The sequence below is a fragment of the Hyaena hyaena genome, unplaced genomic scaffold (assembly GCF_003009895.1).
Source record: "Hyaena hyaena isolate Hyena2069 unplaced genomic scaffold, ASM300989v1 scaffold_1640, whole genome shotgun sequence".
In the NCBI taxonomy this organism is placed as follows: domain Eukaryota; kingdom Metazoa; phylum Chordata; class Mammalia; order Carnivora; family Hyaenidae; genus Hyaena; species Hyaena hyaena.
In genome coordinates, this window is record NW_024082256.1 from 233077 (window position 1) to 252316 (window position 19240).

Genomic DNA, 19240 nt, shown 5'->3' on the forward strand with positions numbered 1-19240 from the left:
CCCACTGACAGGAGGAAACTCTGGCCTTTGCAAGGCTTTGAGGCAGGTGGAACTGCAGGGCTGAGCTTCCCAGAAGACTTCACCCTAGGGGAGGAAGAGCATATGTGGGTGTGTGGGGGAGGCGAGTGGAAGTGATTACCCTCTCCCTCTCACTCCCACTTAGGCAAATGGCTGAAGGTTGATGGAGAGGAAGCAGGTTGATGGAGAGTAGGGTGGAGGAGTGTCGGATGGGGAGCAAATTGAGGAGGGGGCTCTTAGAGTCAATCTGGTCCGTTCACGTTTGGGGGAGGTTTCTCAAGCCTAGGAAATCCCACTAGTTCACCTGTGTGAACCTAGGGCAGCTGGTGGGGGCTCACCTTCACCCTGAGTGGTATCCCGGGACCATGTGGTGGGTGTGTGAGCAGACCTGAGCTGAGAGCTATCACCTGCGTGGTAGCCCATTCCCCCCCCCCAGGAATTCTGGGGACAGTTATTATGGGAGGAGTGGGCCAATTCTTTGGAAGATGCAGCCCCATCGTACTGACTTGCGTGGAGGAGGTGCCCCGCAGGCCCTGCCCAGGGTTGGAGGTTGGAGAGGCAGGAGGAGGAGGATGGCTGCTCTGGACCTGAACGTTTCCTGGAGGCTGTTCCCACCCCCCAGTCCCCGCATGTCCAAGAGCCCCCTGCCCAGAACCAACTAGATCCTTCGCCAGCTGCAGGTTGACTCTAACCTTGGGGCCTTGGGGCCAGATCAAGTAGGGGGGAAGACAGAAGAAGGCCTCAGGTAGGAAGGAGTTGTCGCTGGTCCAGCCCGGATCGCCTCCAGGGCTCTGGACCAAGTGGTCGGTAGGGGTGGCGGCGACACAGCAGTCCCTGGTGGTGGTGGTGGCGTGGGCGGAGCAGTGGGAGCGGGTTGGGGCGGGGGGGGATCGAGGAGGAGCACAGCCCGGGACACGCACGCGGCAGCTGCAGTTTATTCATCTGGCTCTCTGACCAGTTGGCAGGACCTGGGGCTGGATTCTCCTGACTTCCTTCCCGCCCCCTTCCCCTGAGCGGGCCTGATTCCCATGTGAGTATAGCAGGATCAGATTCATCTCTGTGTCACAGTTCCCGGGGTTCTTACCCTCCCCAGGCGCGGAAGTGGATGGAGGGCCCCGGGGGATGTGCGGGGGCAGGAACCTTGCCCTTTCCCACCCAAGGTAGCCAGAGGACAGTGGCAGAACCAAGAGATGCTGCAGCCAGGGCCGCGGGGACAACAGCCCCATCTCCATCTCCAGGCACTCCCTGAGTATAGCGTAGGCATGGAGACCTGGTGGGAAGTGGTACTTGTAGCACTCCCATCTCAGGATCCCAGGGCCTAGTCGTTTTGAAGGCAGTGTAGCGCAGTTGCGCAGTGGGAAAAGGAAGGTAGCAATTGCCTGTCTCTAGTCTCTCATCCCTGAAGTAGGTATGGCTGGGAGCACTCTATAGATACTGTCAGTCTATGAGTCCTACTGGCCAGGCAAGAAGGCTGCTGGGCTAAGCTCTGACACTTGTTGGATGTGAGCAATGGGCTAATTTTATCTGGCTGGACCTCCTTATCAGCAGGAAACCAAAGCTGAGGAGCGCATAGTTCTTCCAGGTGGCTTTGGCCAGGGGAAGGCCTGGTAGTAAGGTGGAAATGCTGGGGCCTCCATCCTGGAATGGCCATGGTGGTTCCTATTCCTATCCCAAAGGCTCTGAGGTCAGTAAACTGTGGGCTGCTGGGATCTAGAAGAGAAAAATGTATCTCAGAAAAAAAGATAGTATAAATTCCTTCTTGTATTTTTCTCTTTGTTTTCTCCACCTCTGCTTTCATTCTAAAATCCCTGAGCTTCTAGCAGAATGCCTTACACATAGCAGGTCCCATAGAAAACATTTCTGAATGACTTGAAAATCAGTCAAGGAACTCTGCTTCTGGTGACCACTAGGGAGAGCTGGAAGGCAGGAATTGAAGGGCCTTCTGCTGCAAAACCTCAACCCTTGCAGGAGTTGGGTATCTAATCCCTTTCCTTGTGCCTCTGAAGTCTCCCATACATTTCAACTCATTAAAATTTCAGAACTCCCTTCAAGGGTTCTGGTTCAAACCAGCGTCCACCCTATCTAGGTGTCAGCTGTCAGACATCAGGGATTTGCTGGGGGCACCTGTAATCCCTGTCAGCTGGCCTGCTCTGTTGCTGTGGAGAAGTTGCTTCTCCACAGCTGCTGGCTCCCTCTTCAGACCTGAAAAGGCCCTCAAGGAAAGCATGTGCTCATAAAATTTATGGGATCCCACAGCTTTGAAATCTAATGATCTGAGTGATCAAACACAGACTGGAGCCTTGGGGCTACTGGAGGAGGTGATAGAGGAAGCAGCATAACTTGGGTGGGAGAGCCTGGGGCTAGGCAACAGGACAGAGTAATTAGTCTCAGTGGGAGGAGATGAGGAGGCTGTCAGCCTGTGGATGTATGCACTGAGGGGAGAAAAAACAATCACCAAGAGTTGAGTGGTAAACCACCCTCTCTCAAAGGAAACCAGCCCCCTCTCATTTCCCCTCCTCTGTTCAGTGAATGACCACAGAGAGATGGACTTTATTTATGCCTCTTGGGTTACTGGAGATGGAAGAGCAGTAAGTGGTGCCAGCTTTCCAATGCCAAGGCTGCATGAAGGTCTTGAGTGTTTGGGAAGAGAGAACACCAAAAGTATGTGTTGGTTGGGAGTGAGAATAATATTGAAAAGATGGGATATGCTAAAATCAAACTTTTTCAGATTTCATTTTTGCTTGGACCTGGTCCTTTTGACACCATTTTGGAAATAAGCTCACTATATAAGTTGTTAACTGAAGTACACAAGGTATTTCCCCCTTCTTGAGTTCATTTCCTCATCTGTAAAATAAGGGGTTTGGACTGGACTGGAAGTCAACTACCTGAGTCCAAGTCTCAGTATGCTCTGTCACTGATGAACTATGTGAACCTGCTCAGTCCCTTACTATCTCTAGGCCTCAGTTTTCCTCACTTAAATTCAATGCAGAACGTGGACAAGGGAGACTCAAATTACTCCCAGCTTTGTCATTGTTGTAGGTTTCTCTTTTGCATCGCCCTCAATTCCAGAGTCTGTTGCTGTTCTGGCTGTGTAACCCAGCTATACCAGTCCCTTCAGGTTCTCCTGTCAATAGTAAGGGAGAGGATTAAATTGAATTGTTGCTAAGGTCTGTGTCCATTTTCAACATGGCATGTATATAGCAAAGTGGTGGCCTTCGTGGGGCCTTCACTGTACCTCAGCCACTAATTGTGTTCTCATTTTGTAAAGTGACTGATTTTCCACTTTAGAGCCCCTAAAAATCTAATCCTGAATAGATTAGATCAGAAGCCACCAAGCTCCAAACCCTCTGTATAGCTCCTTTTCCAATTTCTGCTCTCACAGAGAGTATAGAACCTGGCAGAAATTTTATTTGAAATGAGATTTCAGTTCTGAAGCCAAACATCTTGCTGTTAACTAGGTTAAGACTGTTTCACCCTTGCAGACAATACACATACCAAATCTAGATTTTTAGATCTGTTTATTTTGTTCCAAACCTTCTGAGGATTTAAATGTCCCAGATCTCAAGCTCCCAAATTTTGTTCGTTTTCCTAGACTTAACTGTGGTGCATTAGAGGCTGCATCCTACCCTAAATATTAATACTGAGCTGCTTTTACCAACCAACATTCTCTCCAAAAGCACACAAGCTCACACATGTACATGCATATATGTGGAAGAAATAAACTAATATCCCACTATGTTATGTGACAACTGATAGGGCAGATTTGGGACCTGTGAATGTCTTTCCTTCATCTGGAGAGAAGTGGTTGGCAGCCTGATTTTTAAGAGCTATCTTCACCTTGAGCAACAAAGGGGACCCTGCAAAACTGCCCTTCAGTGACTTGGTGGGGAAGGGACAGGAAGAATGGGAGCAGGGCCTTTGTTGCTCCAACATTTTCAATGTTCAATTACAAGGCTCCTGGGGCCTGGCTCCCCCGTTTCACTGCTGCTGGAGCCAACAGGATAGTAATTAGGCCCCTTCCTATCCACAGTGATAAGAGCCAGTGGATTTTCCTTTGGAGAGTTGATAAAAGCTGGACTAGGACCAATGGAGGGGGTGCAGGACTTTGGCCTTGAATGAGGCCACGAGAAGCCAACCATGCCCCAGCTGCCTGTTTGTAACAGAAAATGTTATGGGTGAGAACCACTGTATTCTTTGAAGCTCCTCACAGGCAACTTCGTCCTTCTGGCCCTGGGATGTCCCTGTCTTAGGATGGCAAGTCACCATTAGTTCCAAGTAATGGCCTAGGATGCCTGAAAAGAAGGTGATGAAAGATTAGGGTAACAGGAGCATAACAGACAGCGGCCCATAATAGGAAGAAAGGGACACAAAGAGACCAAGAAAGGAGAGAAGCTGAGCTCCTAAGGAGGTGGGTTGTGCTAGCTTGGACACAGCCTAGCTGGCAATGCTCTTCAGCAAGAGTGTTGCCCATAATCCAGATTATGGCAACATAATGGCAACATAGGGGAATATCTGGCACCTATTTCAGAGGGATTAAGATGGTCCAGACTCTACCTTTCCTGGCACCTTTAATGTCTGCTAAGTAGAATGGCTCAGGATGCTCAGCATGGGAGACACATTGGGTGGTAAAGGCTAGAATGGTTCCCTCTTCCTAAAAGAAATTGTTCAACACTATATGCAGCTGCTGCCTTTATCTGTAGGGGATCCAGGTTAGGAATGGAATTTTCCCTAAAACAGTCCCTTTCCTGCCCTGCCCCAGCTGGTAATATTAACCTATCATGAATAATGAGGGATGGAGGAGTTGGTCCTTTGCCAGGTCAATAACTATTGCCCCTCCCTCAACCAAGCCCTTCCCCATCATCAGTCCTCCTCTGCATGCTGAGATGAAAGGGATTTCTTCACATTTTGACAGATGACTACAAGGATGGGGAGCTAGGAGTGCCTGCAAGTTAGCACACTAGCCTGGGAAATCTGTAAAAATCAGTGAGTGGAACTTTATGGTGTTTAATATCCCTTCCCTATGTGATATTCTACTCTTCCAGATTATAATTATAGCAGCTTGAGCCAAAAAGTAAGATGTGGCTCAGACTGAGATGAGTGGAATTGATGATTTGGTAGGGATGGGCTGGGCCAAGAGAAGCTGATTGGCCCAAGCTCTAGGTCCCTCCTAGAGTGTCAAACACCCATGCATCTATGATAGTCTTAAAAAGAAATAGAGGGGGAAGAGAAGGGAAAAGCAGTAAAGGAAAGAAATGAAGGGAAGAAGGAAGCAGACTGTTAACCAACTCTATGTTGGGGAAACTATTTGTACTCTTGTAAAGTGATGTCACCCACAGCTCTTGGGAAGCCACAGCCCTCAGAGGCTCTGAGACTAAGCAAGACTCTTGTCTGATTTTACCTCTCTTCCCTTTCTCTGCCTCCTTACCAAAGGCTCCAAGGACAGATGGCAAGGAAATTCTGAGCACACAGAGGCTTGGATCTTCCCACCAGGCTTCTAGGGACACAGTAGCACCTTTGGAAGTTGCTTTTAGTGGGTGACTAGCAATCTGGGGCCAGGGGGTACTATCTCCAAGTGTTAGAAAGTATATGGACATGTTCCAAACACCAGAGAGATACTAAGCTTTTCTAGTTCCTGGGAGAAGGACCCTGGCAAGTTTAAAGGCATTCACAGGGAGCATTTAGTTAATGAGTTTAACAGGAGCTTTGGCTCCAACGGGATGGTCAGGTGTCTGAACTGCTGTGTGTGCATGTTTGAGAACAAATGTGCTGATGGCAAAAATGTAAATGCTGAGCAGGTGGAGTGAAAGGAAAGGGTTGAGGAGGAGCACACAATGACTAGGAAAACACATTAGATTGGTTCCTCAGGGATGGGGGAGCCCGGCAGCAGCTCCCCATTAGGGTCTGCATCAGGGGCCAACATCTTATCCTTGCTGGAATCCCTTTGCTCTTTCTTGAACATCCTTTGATGCATCAGAGGGACGAAGAAGAGGATTATAGCCCCAATGATTGGGGGCACACCAGCAAAGTAGAAGGCCACATGGTAGTCCCCAAAACAGTTGCGGAGGAGGCCTGAAATAGTTAAGAGAGACAAGTCAAGTTCAGCTTTGCCCTCCTGCCCAAAGATGCTCTCTGCCTCTTTTAGGGGCCATCACAATGCCTATCCAGAGAATCTTGCCTGCACTATCTTTACCCAGGACCTACTCAATGTAAACATTCCTAATGAAAACAATAAAACCTCTATTACAAAGTCAGGTGGCTCCTCCCTGAGGTAATGGGGCTGCAGGCCCTTGAGGTTAATGCTTATTATAAAAGAGGCTAATGAAGCTTCTCTTAAAGTTCTCCAGTTTTTACTTTCATGAAGGTACAGCTTAACTTCCAGTCACTCCTAGGTAGGGAGTTAGGAGGGGAGCTAGTTCAAAAGAGTTCCATAGAAGATGACCAAGTCTTGTCTTGATTCAGTGATATACCCTTCACCCCCCAACTTTGGCTAGAGTGTTCTTGTGAAACAATTCAGCTAAGTTCCTATTTTATCTTTCTCTGAAGTGCCCTTTCTCTGAAGTTCCTATTCACCCTAAGGGAATGCTGTTTGTATATCCTTCATCCAGTTACAGATATGGTTGGCCCCTCTGGGTTTGTATAGATTGCTAATAACATGGATATGTTTGGCATGGTACGCAAGGATTCCCTGCTTACCTTCAGAAACAAAATGAGGACACCTCACAGGAAAGATGATCCCATAAACACCACTGAGGAAAGGCAAGTAGGCCCTTGGGCTGTTTAGATGGTAAGCGAAATGGAAAGAGATGTGGATTCTGGGATCCACCTCTGGGATCAGGGGCTGGATAGAGGCTCCCTCCTTCAGTGAGCAACATGGCTGTTGCACAGGGTCTGGGTTGAAGTTTTTGTCACTGTCACACAGCATGACATGCCCTTACAAGGCCTTGCACAGAATTGGTGTTCAAAGGATATTTGTTGAGTTAGCCCTGTTGGCCAGCCTAGGAAGGCTAACCCACGAATCAATATTTACATTAAATCTTAAAGAAAAGAAATGGAGTTCTATTTTCATTGGTTTTCCTTGTTTCCTATGTCCCTTGGGGTATCAACAATGCTCTTCTTGGAGAGTGGAGAAGGAAACTGAGAATACTGAAAGACAGGAAGCCAACACTTTGCCTACTACCTGCTAGAAGTAGAAGCCTCACTGCCCAGTCCTAGGATTTGGCTTTAATCAAAATCTCTTCTACAGGCTCAGTTCAGAAGCCAATAGAGAAGTGGGGGGCATCTCTAAGTCTTAATAAAGCCAGGGTCCACTTTATCTTCTCTTCCTGCCCAACTACCTTGCAAATAATTACTTGCTTATAAAGAGAAAGAGAGAAGATACTGGACCAATAGAATGATCAAGAAAGCCAAACCCATTTCTCTCTTTACCCTCCTGGAATCATCCAGCTGTCTAAAATAAACCCCACTGAAACATAGGGCCATGAAAAGCCCATTCCCAAAAAATGAATCCATGCACATATACTATACTTAGCCTCTTCCACCAATAAGGGTAAGAGGTTTCATACCCTCTGACAAGGTGGCTTAAATAGAGAATAAAAGGGACTTGAAGCAGAGGTGCTCAGAATTGCTAGTGCCCAGGGAAGACAGGACTCCCCCACTCATGCCCTCCCTGTAATATCAACCTCACCTGCAATGGGGGGCCCAGCAATCATCGGCAGGGCCATCATGCCAAGGAGGTAGCCAATTGCCTGTGAGGCCTGCATTGGGCCCACCAGCTCAAATGCGATGGGGGCCATGATGGTGATGAAGAAGCCATCACACAGACCCAGGAAGAGGCAGACAACGATGAGGCCCCCGAAGCCCCGGCACAGGGGAATCATCATGGACATCAGGCCCAGGAGCAGGAAGGAGATGACCTAGAGGAGCAAGGGCCTTAGTTCATGTTGTGCTTGTCAGTCAAGACCACATAGCAAAGCATATCTCCTTTATCAGGGTTTCATGTCTATCATCTATAAATTAGAGCAGGGAGTGTCAACAGAGAGAGCAGTTGGGCTAAATAATTACTTAGGCCCTTTTTAAGTCTTGCACTGAAAGATTCAAAGTTTTTAAGAAAGTCCCTACTTAACTTTTATTCCTTCAACATTTTTTAAAAAGGTAAGGGGCATGGCCCCTCCATAAAAAGTTGTCTTTTCACTGGACTCTAAGCTAAAGGAAATTGCTGTTGTTCTGATCTTGTGTTTGGCTGCCCAGGCATTAGGATCTGGGATCGGATCATGCTAGTGTTCTCAGGTCCAGGTAAGGTATGAGAAGAGGAAGGGAAATAAGTGAGGATAACTTGGATGATGATTAGATGGGGGCATGTATGGAAGGCACAGCTTTCTGAAATGAAGAAGGACCCAGTGCCCATTTATGTGGGTGTCTGCTTTTAGAAAACACCTTGGGATGAAGGAGACCATTGGGAGGTTCACCCAGGTTCCTTATGATTTAGAAGATTCATGCACAACTATAAGATAAAACCAGATCTACCTATCAACCAAGCCATAATGGTGTGGCAATTAAGGGTTAACAGCATTATACAACACAGAGGACCCCATTAACTGATTTCCATCATCTCCAATTACTACCTATTGTATCTAGCTGCCATTTAACATCCTCCATGAGGCCTTGCAAAGTTCAGAAATTTAAAGTCTCTCTTTGAACTGAGAATCAGACCTCAAGAAGTGGCCTAAAGTAAGGCTGTCCTACAGGCTGTCACCATTTCTTTTCTAACAGACTGTCCAGGGGTGGTCTGTATACCAGATACATGCACCTGTCTTTTCCAATAGTAGGAACTACAGGGTCTAGTGGGTATCTCTTCAGAACCTGAAGTTGTGTACACTCCTTTCCTCTCTCCCAGTCCTATACTCCTGTATCCGACCCAGGGAGAAAGAGGCAAATTCCTGTGATGGAGTATCTTGAGAAGCTCAAGAAAAAGAAGTTTATCCATTGTCTTGTGTTCTCAGCCTGCAACATTTGCCAGCAAGATGAGTTTGGACTCATCTTTCTCTATCTAGGCCTCAGTTTCTCAATTTATAAAATGAGGTAGTTGTACTATAATCGATAAAGATGTATTTCAGCTATAACATTCTAAGATTATTTTATATTACTCTAAGTGGTAAAGCTGGGTCATGTAGGACTGAAAAAGGGGAAAGAATGTTGGGTAAGTAGGGGAAGTGATCAGCAGAAGCACTGGGCCCTAAGCCTAGTTCTGCTTCTGATTAGTTAATGCCTACACCTCCCTTGGAACTTTCTCTACACAACAGAAAGCGAAAGCTGCTTGGGTCTTACTTCTCTCCTAAGGACTGTGGTGAGAAATGAGCTGTATGGATAGGCAGGGGATGCTGTTTTTGCTCAAGATAAAGTCTTGGCCCAATGCTAGCTTACCCTGATTTCTAGCACCATTAGCATCTTGGAGCTGCTCATACTGACAGGGAAGACCTACAGGGGTGGCATGTGGAAGAGGCTGAAAAAGTCATACATTCTCCTATTCAAAAAGCCACCCAGATAAGGCACTTGCTGATATTTGCCCTGGAATTTCAAAATTTCATAACTGGTTTATCTCAATCACAGTCTTTTGAGTTGACTTTGGTCAAGTTACTTATCTCTGGGACATGGCTCTGTCATCCATCACTTAGTATAAAGTGAAGTATGAGAAAAGTGCTACATATGAATTCAACTTTGCCATGACTGTCTGTATGAGTATTTCCCTCAGTTTCTATGTAATGAGAGGTTGGACTAGATGAACCATAAGGGCACCTCTAACTCTGACAAAGCAGATTCACCAGCTTTTGCAAATCTAACACAGAGTTAAACACAACAAAAATCCTTAATCACTCTTGAATGCTGACAAAAACTGAGGACTGATGGATGTGGGGGGGAGGGGGGATGGGCATGGAGGAGGGCACTTGTGGGGATGAGCACTGGGTGTTATGTGGAAACTAATTTGACAATAAACTATTTGAAAAAAAAATCCTTAATCATATTCTTGTCTAAGACACCTTAGAATATTTAGGAAAACACAGGGCTGTCAGAAGACAGAGAAATCTCTACTATGAGAATAATCAGGGTCCCTTGGAAGTGCTTTTAGGGATTCTCCAGGAGAGTGAGAACTCAACCACCTTCTTAATGGATTGTTTGTAACCACATTTTTGGAAGGGCTGCTGTTGCCCCTCCACAGGGTTCCACATTTGTGTACCTTCTAGTAAACCCAGCCCCGGGAGCAAAAAGCATGAACAAGGTCAGAAAGGTAATACTGCTGCCAGGTAGACAAAGAGACAGCTTGAGCAGTAGTTCCAAGCCATACCAGAGTGCAGTTCACACAGAAACTGCCCACAATATGAGGCACTGTGTTACTGTTCGAAGGATTAAAATCTTGCATGGCTATAACAGTTTTTTACTTCCCCAAACCTGGTCACACCTATATTTCTTTTGGTCCTCTCCTGTGAGGTAAGACAGGAAAGGCAAGAATTATTCTTATTGTACAAATGAGGAAAGTGTGGCCCAGAGAGAGGAAGTAAGGTTGTGTTTTCTGGCACTATTTTTGTGTTCATCAGGAGGATAACATTTGAGAGCCAATGCCTGATGCAAGTAACTGTGAGAATGTAAGAAGTAAGTGATTGACTTGGTCCTGCTGGCTTAGAGGAGAGAAACACTGGGCCACAGAGAACTACAGATGCCCAAGACCTTCCAAGACAGTAGGGTGTAGCAAAGAGATCAGTCCTCAATGGGGAGCAGCATCTAACTCCTAGCCTCAGTTTCCCTATTTTAGATGGAAGAACCATTATTAATAAATGCTTTCTTTGTAAGTGTTCTTACAGGTTCCATTTACATAGTGCTCTCACTGGATCCTTACTCCATCTTGATGAAGGAGGCAGAGCAAAGACAACTGTCCTCATTTGAAATCTAAGGAAACTGAGGCTCAGAGAATTTGATTGACTTTCCCATGCTGAATGACAGGCTTGTGTCAGAGCTGGGACACAGGGCACAGTAATGACACAAGTTACCATTCTATCCCAAAGGCTGGGGGTAACCTAGCATCTGTGACAGGCTGTTCCTTCCCATAGCACTGTGGTCAGGGCAAGGTGGTCACACTCACCTGCAAGTAGATCTTCTTAAGTCCAGGAATGGAGTCACTGACACGGCCTGACACAAGACGCCCAAGGCCTGAGGTAGCCCCAATACACACCAAGAGCACCCAGGTCTGCTTGATTTCCAAGAACTCCTCCTCCACATACTTCATCTGAAAAGCATAGCACCAGGACCCCCAGGGACAGAAGAAAGAAAAGGAGCTGACTGGTTAACAGTTGGCATATCCAAAACCCTCTACTCCTTGCTTTCCTGAACCATGGCAAGAGCTCCCTTCCCTTCAATCCCCTCCTTTGTAGCCTTAGCTCCCGAATAAGCTTTCTGGCTACTTCTAACTGCTTAAAAGGCTTCATATCCCTTGGCTCTTTATATTCTGGGCTTCTGAGCAACAGATAAGGGGAATGGGTATCTCCAAGCCCCTTCCAAGCCCTGGCAGGACAGAATAAAGCCTTAACAACTAAGAAAACCCAAGGGCTCCTCCCAAATCCCAATCTAGAGAGACTGGTTATATGTTGTTTCCTAAACAAATCATTTGACCACAAAGACCAGTATTCCACAGAACACACTCTTAGAAAACCCTGTTCTTGGGGCATCTGGGTGGTTTAGTCGGTTAAGTGTCCAACTTTGGCTCAGGTCATTATCTCACAGTCTGTGAGTTCGAGCCCCATGTCGAGTTCAATGCTGACAGCTCAGAGCCTGGGGCCTACTTCAGAGTCTCTGTCTCCCTCTTTCTCTGCCCTTCCCCCTCTCGTGCTCTGTCTCTCACTCTCTCTCAAAAAAAAAAAAAACAAACATGAAAAAATTTAAAGAAAAGAGAGAACCCTGTCCTTGGGTCATCTCAGCCAGTCTTCAACATCCCAATGATGCTTATCTTCTGAAAATCTATCTAGATTTATCAAGGGGAAAGCTACAGGCATGGGCTTTCCCCTAATGAATTCTACTCATTTCCCATTGAAGTCTTCCTTCAGTCTGTGTTCTTCCCACTTTGGGTCTCTTCAAACACTGTTTGGTCTCTTTTTCCAAAGATCCCACCCCTGCCCTTCCAGTGTCCTTCACCTCTACCCTATGGACTTCAGGCAGGCCAAGGGAAGCTTCCTAAAGGTAGGTGGGCCCACCCTATTATTTCTTACCAGGTGTACATAAGGAACGAAGTAGCCAAGGGCAGCAGCAGCAATCCCAAAGGCCCAGATGCGGTAGGTACGTTGGCGGAACACTCGCATGTTGAAGTACTTTCTAAGCTGAGCCAGAATGCGTTGGCACAGGGTGCGGACACCTCTCTTGTTTGGGGTGTCCTGAGAACTGGGTAGGAGTGGCCGGTAGGTGAGCGAAAGCAGGGTAAGAATAAACATGAAGGTACTCAGCACCTGGAAGGTTTGGGCGAGCTTGATCTTAGCCCCCAGTGTTTTGATGAGAAGAGGAAAGGATATGGAGAAGATGCTACTTCCAGCAGACACCACACCATTGGCCAAACCCAGGCGGCGTTGGAAGTAGTGGCCCAGGATGACGAGAGACGGCTGAAAGGCGAAGGAACAGCCACAACCAAAGAGAATCCCATAGGTGAAATAACGCAGGCTTAGTGAGCTGTGGGAGAAACACCAAGAACTATTCTCAGCAGCCTGACCAAAAATCTACCTGCCCTCTCCCTTCACCCTCCTAAGACTTGTATACCCCCACCCTTAACCCACAGCCCCACTTACCACTGACTCTCAGAACAGACAATAAATAGGACTTACTAATGCAGATAGGGAGACAGGGGCTTAGAGAACTAATTTACCTAATGTAGCATACCTGGGGATCAGCAAAACTTGGACTTGACTCTTGGTCTGCATGATTCTAGTTTGAATCATGGTACCCCATCAGAGAGAATCGTTCAAAAGAATGCCAGAATCAACCTATGCAATTCCTGGATAAGAGACTATAAGGAGTAAGTCAGGGCTTTGGAACAGTTTGACCTACTGGTCACCTAGACACCATGGGTAGACTGATAGCCAAAGCTTTTTCTCAAGTAACAAAAGGTCAATACCCTCCATGGGACTCTACTATCTTTCTCCATGCTAGGGGCCCTTAATATTTCAGAAAATGGCTGGTGGTATCCTGAGAAACACCTCATCCCCAACTCTGCCCAAGGTGTGGATATCCCATGACCCTTTACTACAGGTCCTATATGATCTCCCTGGGGATCTTCACGTAAGGAGTCCCTTTAACTCCAAGAACCTGGTTCCTGTTGCTGGACATGGTATGGATTAGCCTCTCAGAGTAGCCTGTCTGCTCGATGGGAAATGGAGCCTCAAAGAAGTTGTGGGCCTGGCCAAGTAAGACAGGTTTTGTCTTAAAACTCTTAGGTTCTGCCATGGCCATAAGCCTCTTTTCAAAAGAGAAAAGGCCATGGGAAGGTCAGCTTCACCAGCCATCTGCCCTTAGACAATATTGGCACAACCTAATGAAGAATTTTATTTTCTTTATGAAACTCCACATATTTTGCAACAGTTCTTATCTGACCACTTAATGCTCTCCATGGTCAAACAGTTGCTCCCCATAGATGGACCCAGTACTCATAATAAAGCATTAGGCCTATGCTGCAGAGATGATGTATTAGCACTCATCAGTTGTAAGACAACTACCATTGCTTTTCTTTTATTTTTAAGTTTTTATTTAAATTCCAGTTAGTTAACATAGTATTAGTTTCAGGTCTACAATATAGTGATTTGACACTTCCATATAACACCCAATGCTCATTGGGTGCATTCCTTAATCCCCATCACCTATTTAGTCCATCTTCTGAATAACTTCTCTAGTAACCATCAATTTGGTCTCTGTAGTTGAGTCTGTTTCTTGGTTTGCCACTCTCCCTCTTTTTTCCCGCCTTTGCTCATTTTTTTTGTTCCTAAAATTCCATATATGGGTGAAATCATATGGTATTTGTCTTTCTCTGACTGACTTATTTCACTTAGCATAATAGTCTCTAGTTCCAACTGTGTCATTACAAATGGAAAGGTTGCTTCTCATCTGCTTACGTTCACTGGATATAAGCAAAAGCTTTGGTTTCAAAAACGTTGTCTCCACTTGGAGCACATAGCTAAGCTAACTGCTCCTCTTCTGTCAGATTTTTTGGGATTGGCTTGGCCTGAGGGCCTTGTGTAAGAAAGGGGAGTTAGGTGGGTCTAAGGGAGACCTTCAAGGAGAGGGCAAGTGGGGGCAAAGCATGGAATTTGGTTCAGAGTGCTGTCTGGTGGATATGTTTCTAGCTGGGCCTCAAGGAAGGCAGGAAGGCTCTGAATAGACTTAGAAAGGCATCTCCAGCCCTGTCTGCACTCTCCTCCACCTCATGCTATCCAATGGAACTCAGAACCCAGGTTCAGACAACAGGAAGGATGACTTGGAGTTCTAATCACAAGAAGAACCACTTTCCCACCATACATGAAGCCATTCAGAAAGCTTCTTAGCTCTAAAGATGTTCTAAACTGAGGACTGATGGGTATGGGGGAGAGGGGAAGGGGGATGATGGGCATGGAGGAGGGCACTTGTGGGGATGAGCACTGGGTGTTATATGGAAACCAACTTAACAATAAACTATTTTTTAAAAAATAAAAAAAAAGATGTTCTTGTAGAAAAGGCAAATCGGGTGGGGAAGGGCTTAGGGGCTGGAGAACAGAATGCCTACTCCAATGTGCCTAAAGAAGAATACCAGAAAAAAATATATCTGAGCTCCTTCCCCTCCTGTAACCGAGCTCATGTGTATTGGAAGAGAAATGGGATCCATATGTTGCTAATTTGTTTATACTTCGCTCAGCTCAACTTTAAAAAACAAGCCTCTGCTGTGTAGTGCAGAGACTGGAGCCACTTCTGAGGCCTAGCTCCTTCCCTCAGGGGGCCAGGCACTAGCTTACTGAGGGCAAATGAGGCCAACCACCAGAAGGATCCTGAAAGGGCTTACAGCTGCTGCCATAGGAGGGCTGAGCACATTCCAAGCAAGACATGCTTTTCCCTCCTCTATCCCAGTTGGATGGGATGAAGCCAAGAAATCATGTGGGTCATATCCAAGCTCTGCTGGAGGGTAAGCTGGGTATCCAGAAATGCTCAAGTCATAAGGACAGCTGGATCCCCCTCACAGGGCCCAGTTGTGACAAAACACAATTATCATTCTCCACTCTGAGTGAAACTTTAGGCCTAGAGAGCATAATCATAGTCCTTCTCTGGTGAGCCAAGCTCAGAAAGCAAGTCTCTGACAAGTTAGCCATGTCTCCAGGCCAGCATTTTCATACACCAGCCTAGGCAGATTGGAAGTAGGAGGTATAGTAACTTCCAAAGCATCTTTGGCAGAAAGCCAACAGACTTCTTTAGGAATCCCATATTCCTCAGGCCATGGTGGAGGGTTTTTACTTCTCTCTTCCCCTGTAGACATGATTCTGTAGGATTGGCAGAAAGAAACCAGAAAATTAACATATAGTCTGCTTCTTCCCTGATACTACCAAGTTTTGCCAGTAGAACCAACTGGACCAGAGTTTGAGGTTAGCCTATGCCTAGCTGGGTAGCTGGATATTAGGTTTTTACCGAAGTGAGGGATGCTGCTAAAACATCCTTTCTCATGCCCAAGACATAATTTTTTTCTTTCCCAAATTATCTATACATTGGCAGCCAGAAATACCTAGAAAGGATCCAGAAATGCTAAACAGCCTTGGGCTCAGCTGACTTCTTTTTCAATATAAGATTCCCTCAGGAATCCTATAATGGTAGGTTTTTCACACGGATTCACTCCAGAAGCTCATTTCCAGGAAGGCAAGTGAGGTCATCAGTTGTGCAGCACATTAAGGGGAAATAGAATAGCAAAGCTGGAAGAGACCTGAAAAGACCATCTGGTCTATTTCCCACATGTTACAGGTATAGAAACTGAGGACCATATAGGGGAATGGTACTCATCAATCGTCCCATAGCCATTTAGTGGCCCAAACTGGATTTAGACCCAGTTTCATGAACTCTCAAGCTTAGGCTCCTCCCACCACTTTGGAACTCTTGGGTACTCTTTTGGGAATATTGTGTATCAGTGTGTCCTGAAGACCCTACCTAGATGAATCCCATTGTACAACGATTCTCATGATCAGAGTCTTTGAGAACTCTACATAGAAAGGACCACAGAGGATTCTGCAATGAGAAGAGTGTCCCTAGTTGAAGCCCAGAAAGAAACCAAACTTCAGCCTTGGGAAAATGGCCAGCAACTCCTAGCCTTACCTGGTGAAGGAGCTGGTATGGAGGCCTATGAAAGCGACAGCAGCACCTGCAGTTGCTGTGATTCGGCAGCCCAAACGATCAGTGAATATACTCACAATGGGAGAACAGAAGAAGATCATGCCCATTGAGAGGGCTCCTACCCAGGCTGCAGAGAAAAGAAGCACAAAGACAACTTAGCTTAATGTGGTACCTGGTGGTACAGCTGGTATCTCAGTTAGTTCACTGGCCTTTCACAGGGGTCATTGCATGGACCTTACTGCCATCCTTCTGGTCCCTAATGGTCAGAGAGGTTAGGTGATTTTCAAACCACTTGTAGCAGGGCAATGTGAGAATCAGGAATCTAGTTAATAAACATACCCAGAACTTCAGAGCTGGGGCAGAAGGCCTTTAGAGATCATCAAGTCTATGGTGGGACCTTCTAGCTAGCCACCACATGGCTGCACTCCATTTTTCAGCCACTTTGGTCTAACACTTTTGTATGACCATATGACTGAATGCTGACCAATACACTGTAGGTAAAAGTGATACACACCACTTCCTGGCCTGGATCATCAAAAACTCCCATGAGATTTCTGCTTTCCTGTGAGCTACAACTGCAAAGTGATCTTGCAAGCCATGTATTAAGACTGGAAGAACTTATATGGGAACCAACTTGACAATAAACTATAAAAAAAAAAAAAAGACTGGAAGACCCAGTTCTGTCTGGGTCACTAGATAATTACATGGAGCAAAGTTCCCTCTCTAATATGAAACCCTTTCCCTGAATATTGCATAAAAAATAAACAGGAGCGTGTGGGTGGCTCAGTCGGTTAAGCATCCGACTTCAGCTCAGGTCATGATCTCATGGTCCATGAGTTTGAGCCCCAAGTCGGGCTCTGTGCTGATAGCTCAGAGCCTGGAGCCTGCTTTGGATTCTATATCTTCCTCTTTCTCTGCCCCTTCCCCACTCATGCTCTTTCTCTGCCTCAAAAATAAATAAATAGTAAAAATTTTTAAACTAAAAAAATTTTAAAAAGAAACAAACTTCTTGTCCCTTAAGTCACTGAATTTTTGAGGGCCATTTGTTATAGAAATTAAAACAACATAAATTAAAACAAAGAGATTCCTCCACTGCCATTTTACTAATAAATAGTTCCAGAAATATGAAGGTATTTGCCAAAAATCACAGAGCAAGTTAGTGGCAGAGCTGGGACTCAAACCCAACTCTCCTTATTCCTAGTCCAAAGTTCATTGTATATGTCTTCCATTGAGATGAATGAAGCTTTCCATAACTAGGAGATGCAAGCAGATGTTAGGTATAAAACAGAGGATTCAAGAATTGGGATCATATTTGGACCACCTAGCATTTTAGGCCCTTCCAGGCATGCTAAGCCAAATTTATAGCTGTGAGCATTGTTCCACTCAGCTTCAGGGCCAAGGAGCATGGGAATTAATTAAGCCTTGAGGAGCTAAGGTAAGGCTTATGTTAGACATTGGAGCAGTCCTGTAAAGATGCTAGGACTAAGGAGCAGGGAAGTCCAAAGACAAAGGCCTCCTCAAATTGTATGAGGACACAGGGCAGATTTAGGAGCCACCCAGAGACTTCTAAGGACACTGTGCAAGAGGTCATGCAACCCTCATGCTGAAATCCTTCATCAGAGCCCATGTTTGGCAAATCCCTGACTCCAAGCTCAAATAAAAAGAGTTAATTATGTTTATAAAGGCTCTTATGTGTCCATAACAATCCTCACCAGGAAGGAAGAAATTTACCCTTTTACTTAGATTCTTCCAGCCCATTTCCCTTTGCTTAGCCCTCAGAAAGCTCAAGGGTTTTTTTGTTTTGTTTTGTTTCTTTTTTTTTTTTTTTTGAAAGCTGTTATATCATGTTTCTTCTTGGCCCTCTTTTCTAAGCTAAATTAGTTTCCTTAACTTCTTCCCTTAGCTTTAATTTTTAGCTCTGTAATTACTTTCAGAGCTCTCATCTGAACATGTTCCAAATCTTCATTTTCATCTTCATCATCATCATCAAAAAGCATTCATTGGGAGGCTCCTGGGGGGCTCAGTCAGTTGAGCCTCCAACTCTTGACTTTGGCTCAGATTATGACCCCAGGGTCATGGGATTGATCCCCATGTTGGGCTCTGCGCTGGGTATAGAGCCTACTTGATTCTCTCTACCTCTGCTTCTATCCCCAACTCTCTCTCTCTCTCTCTCTCTCTCAAAAAAAAAAAAAGAAAAGAAAAAAGAAAAAAAAAGCAACTATTCATCACCTGAGCATGGTGCCAGACCAGCTTCTGGCTCTCTTCAGTTATATAACCCCAAGTCGGTCAGAGAAGTGCAGTCTAAGTTGGGTCAGTGCTAGTCCACCGTCTGTGTCTCTTATCTCAGTGCCTAATAGGTTGCTCAGATTGCCATTGGGAATCTTTGCTTTGCAGGGCACCAACGTGAGTCCTAGCTGCCTGGCTTCAAAAGTACCAGGCTGGGACAGCAGGAAACCTGAAGTCTCTTATCACAATTTTACTTCTTACCATATAATTTCATTTCTTATCAGCTGTAAGACCTTGAGTAAGTCACACAGCACTTCTCTAATCCTCAGTTTTCTCATCTATAAAATAAGGATTAAAATTCCTGATGTTCCTTCCTCCAAGTTTTCCTTTAAATAATAATCAGAGATAATCATATTTAAGAGAGTGTTTTATAAATATCAATAGTCACACCATATACAAAAATTAATGCAAATGGATTACAGGCTTATATGTAAAACTTAAAACTAAAAAACCTACAGAACAAAGCATAGGAGAAAATCTTTCTGACATTTAGTTAGGCAAAGATTTCACAGATATTAACAAAAAGTATGATCCATAAAAGAAAAATGTTACATCAGAGTTTATAAAAATT

At 45.4% G+C, this 19240-nt stretch overlaps 1 protein-coding gene across 1 annotated transcript; it reads right to left on the reverse strand.

Annotated features, from left to right (window-relative positions):
• Nucleotides 1-3519: 3519 nt before the first annotated feature.
• SLC16A2 (solute carrier family 16 member 2) lies at nucleotides 3520-18380 on the reverse strand. Its single transcript, XM_039224373.1, has 6 exons — nucleotides 18275-18380; nucleotides 16366-16537; nucleotides 12270-12720; nucleotides 11150-11293; nucleotides 7703-7931; nucleotides 3520-6087 (listed from the first exon to the last, which is right to left on the reverse strand). The coding sequence occupies exons 1-6, from the start codon at nucleotides 18378-18380 to the stop codon at nucleotides 5867-5869; spliced, it is 1323 nt and encodes a 440-aa protein (XP_039080304.1). The 3' UTR covers nucleotides 3520-5866.
• Nucleotides 18381-19240: the final 860 nt, after the last annotated feature.

What these genes read in the sequence shown, in the direction of transcription:
- SLC16A2 (XM_039224373.1), bottom strand. Translation starts at nt 18,380, where the DNA reads ATGCTTTTTGATGATGATGATGAAGATGAAAATGAAGATTTGGAACAT. An exon ending in CATACCAGCTCCTTCACCAG is followed by an intron (nt 12,721 to 16,365) that starts GTAAGGCTAGGA and finishes TTTCTCCCACAG; the next exon opens with CTCACTAAGCCTGCGTTATT. An exon ending in TTAAGAAGATCTACTTGCAG is followed by an intron (nt 7,932 to 11,149) that starts GTGAGTGTGACC and finishes TTGCTCCTCTAG; the next exon opens with GTCATCTCCTTCCTGCTCCT.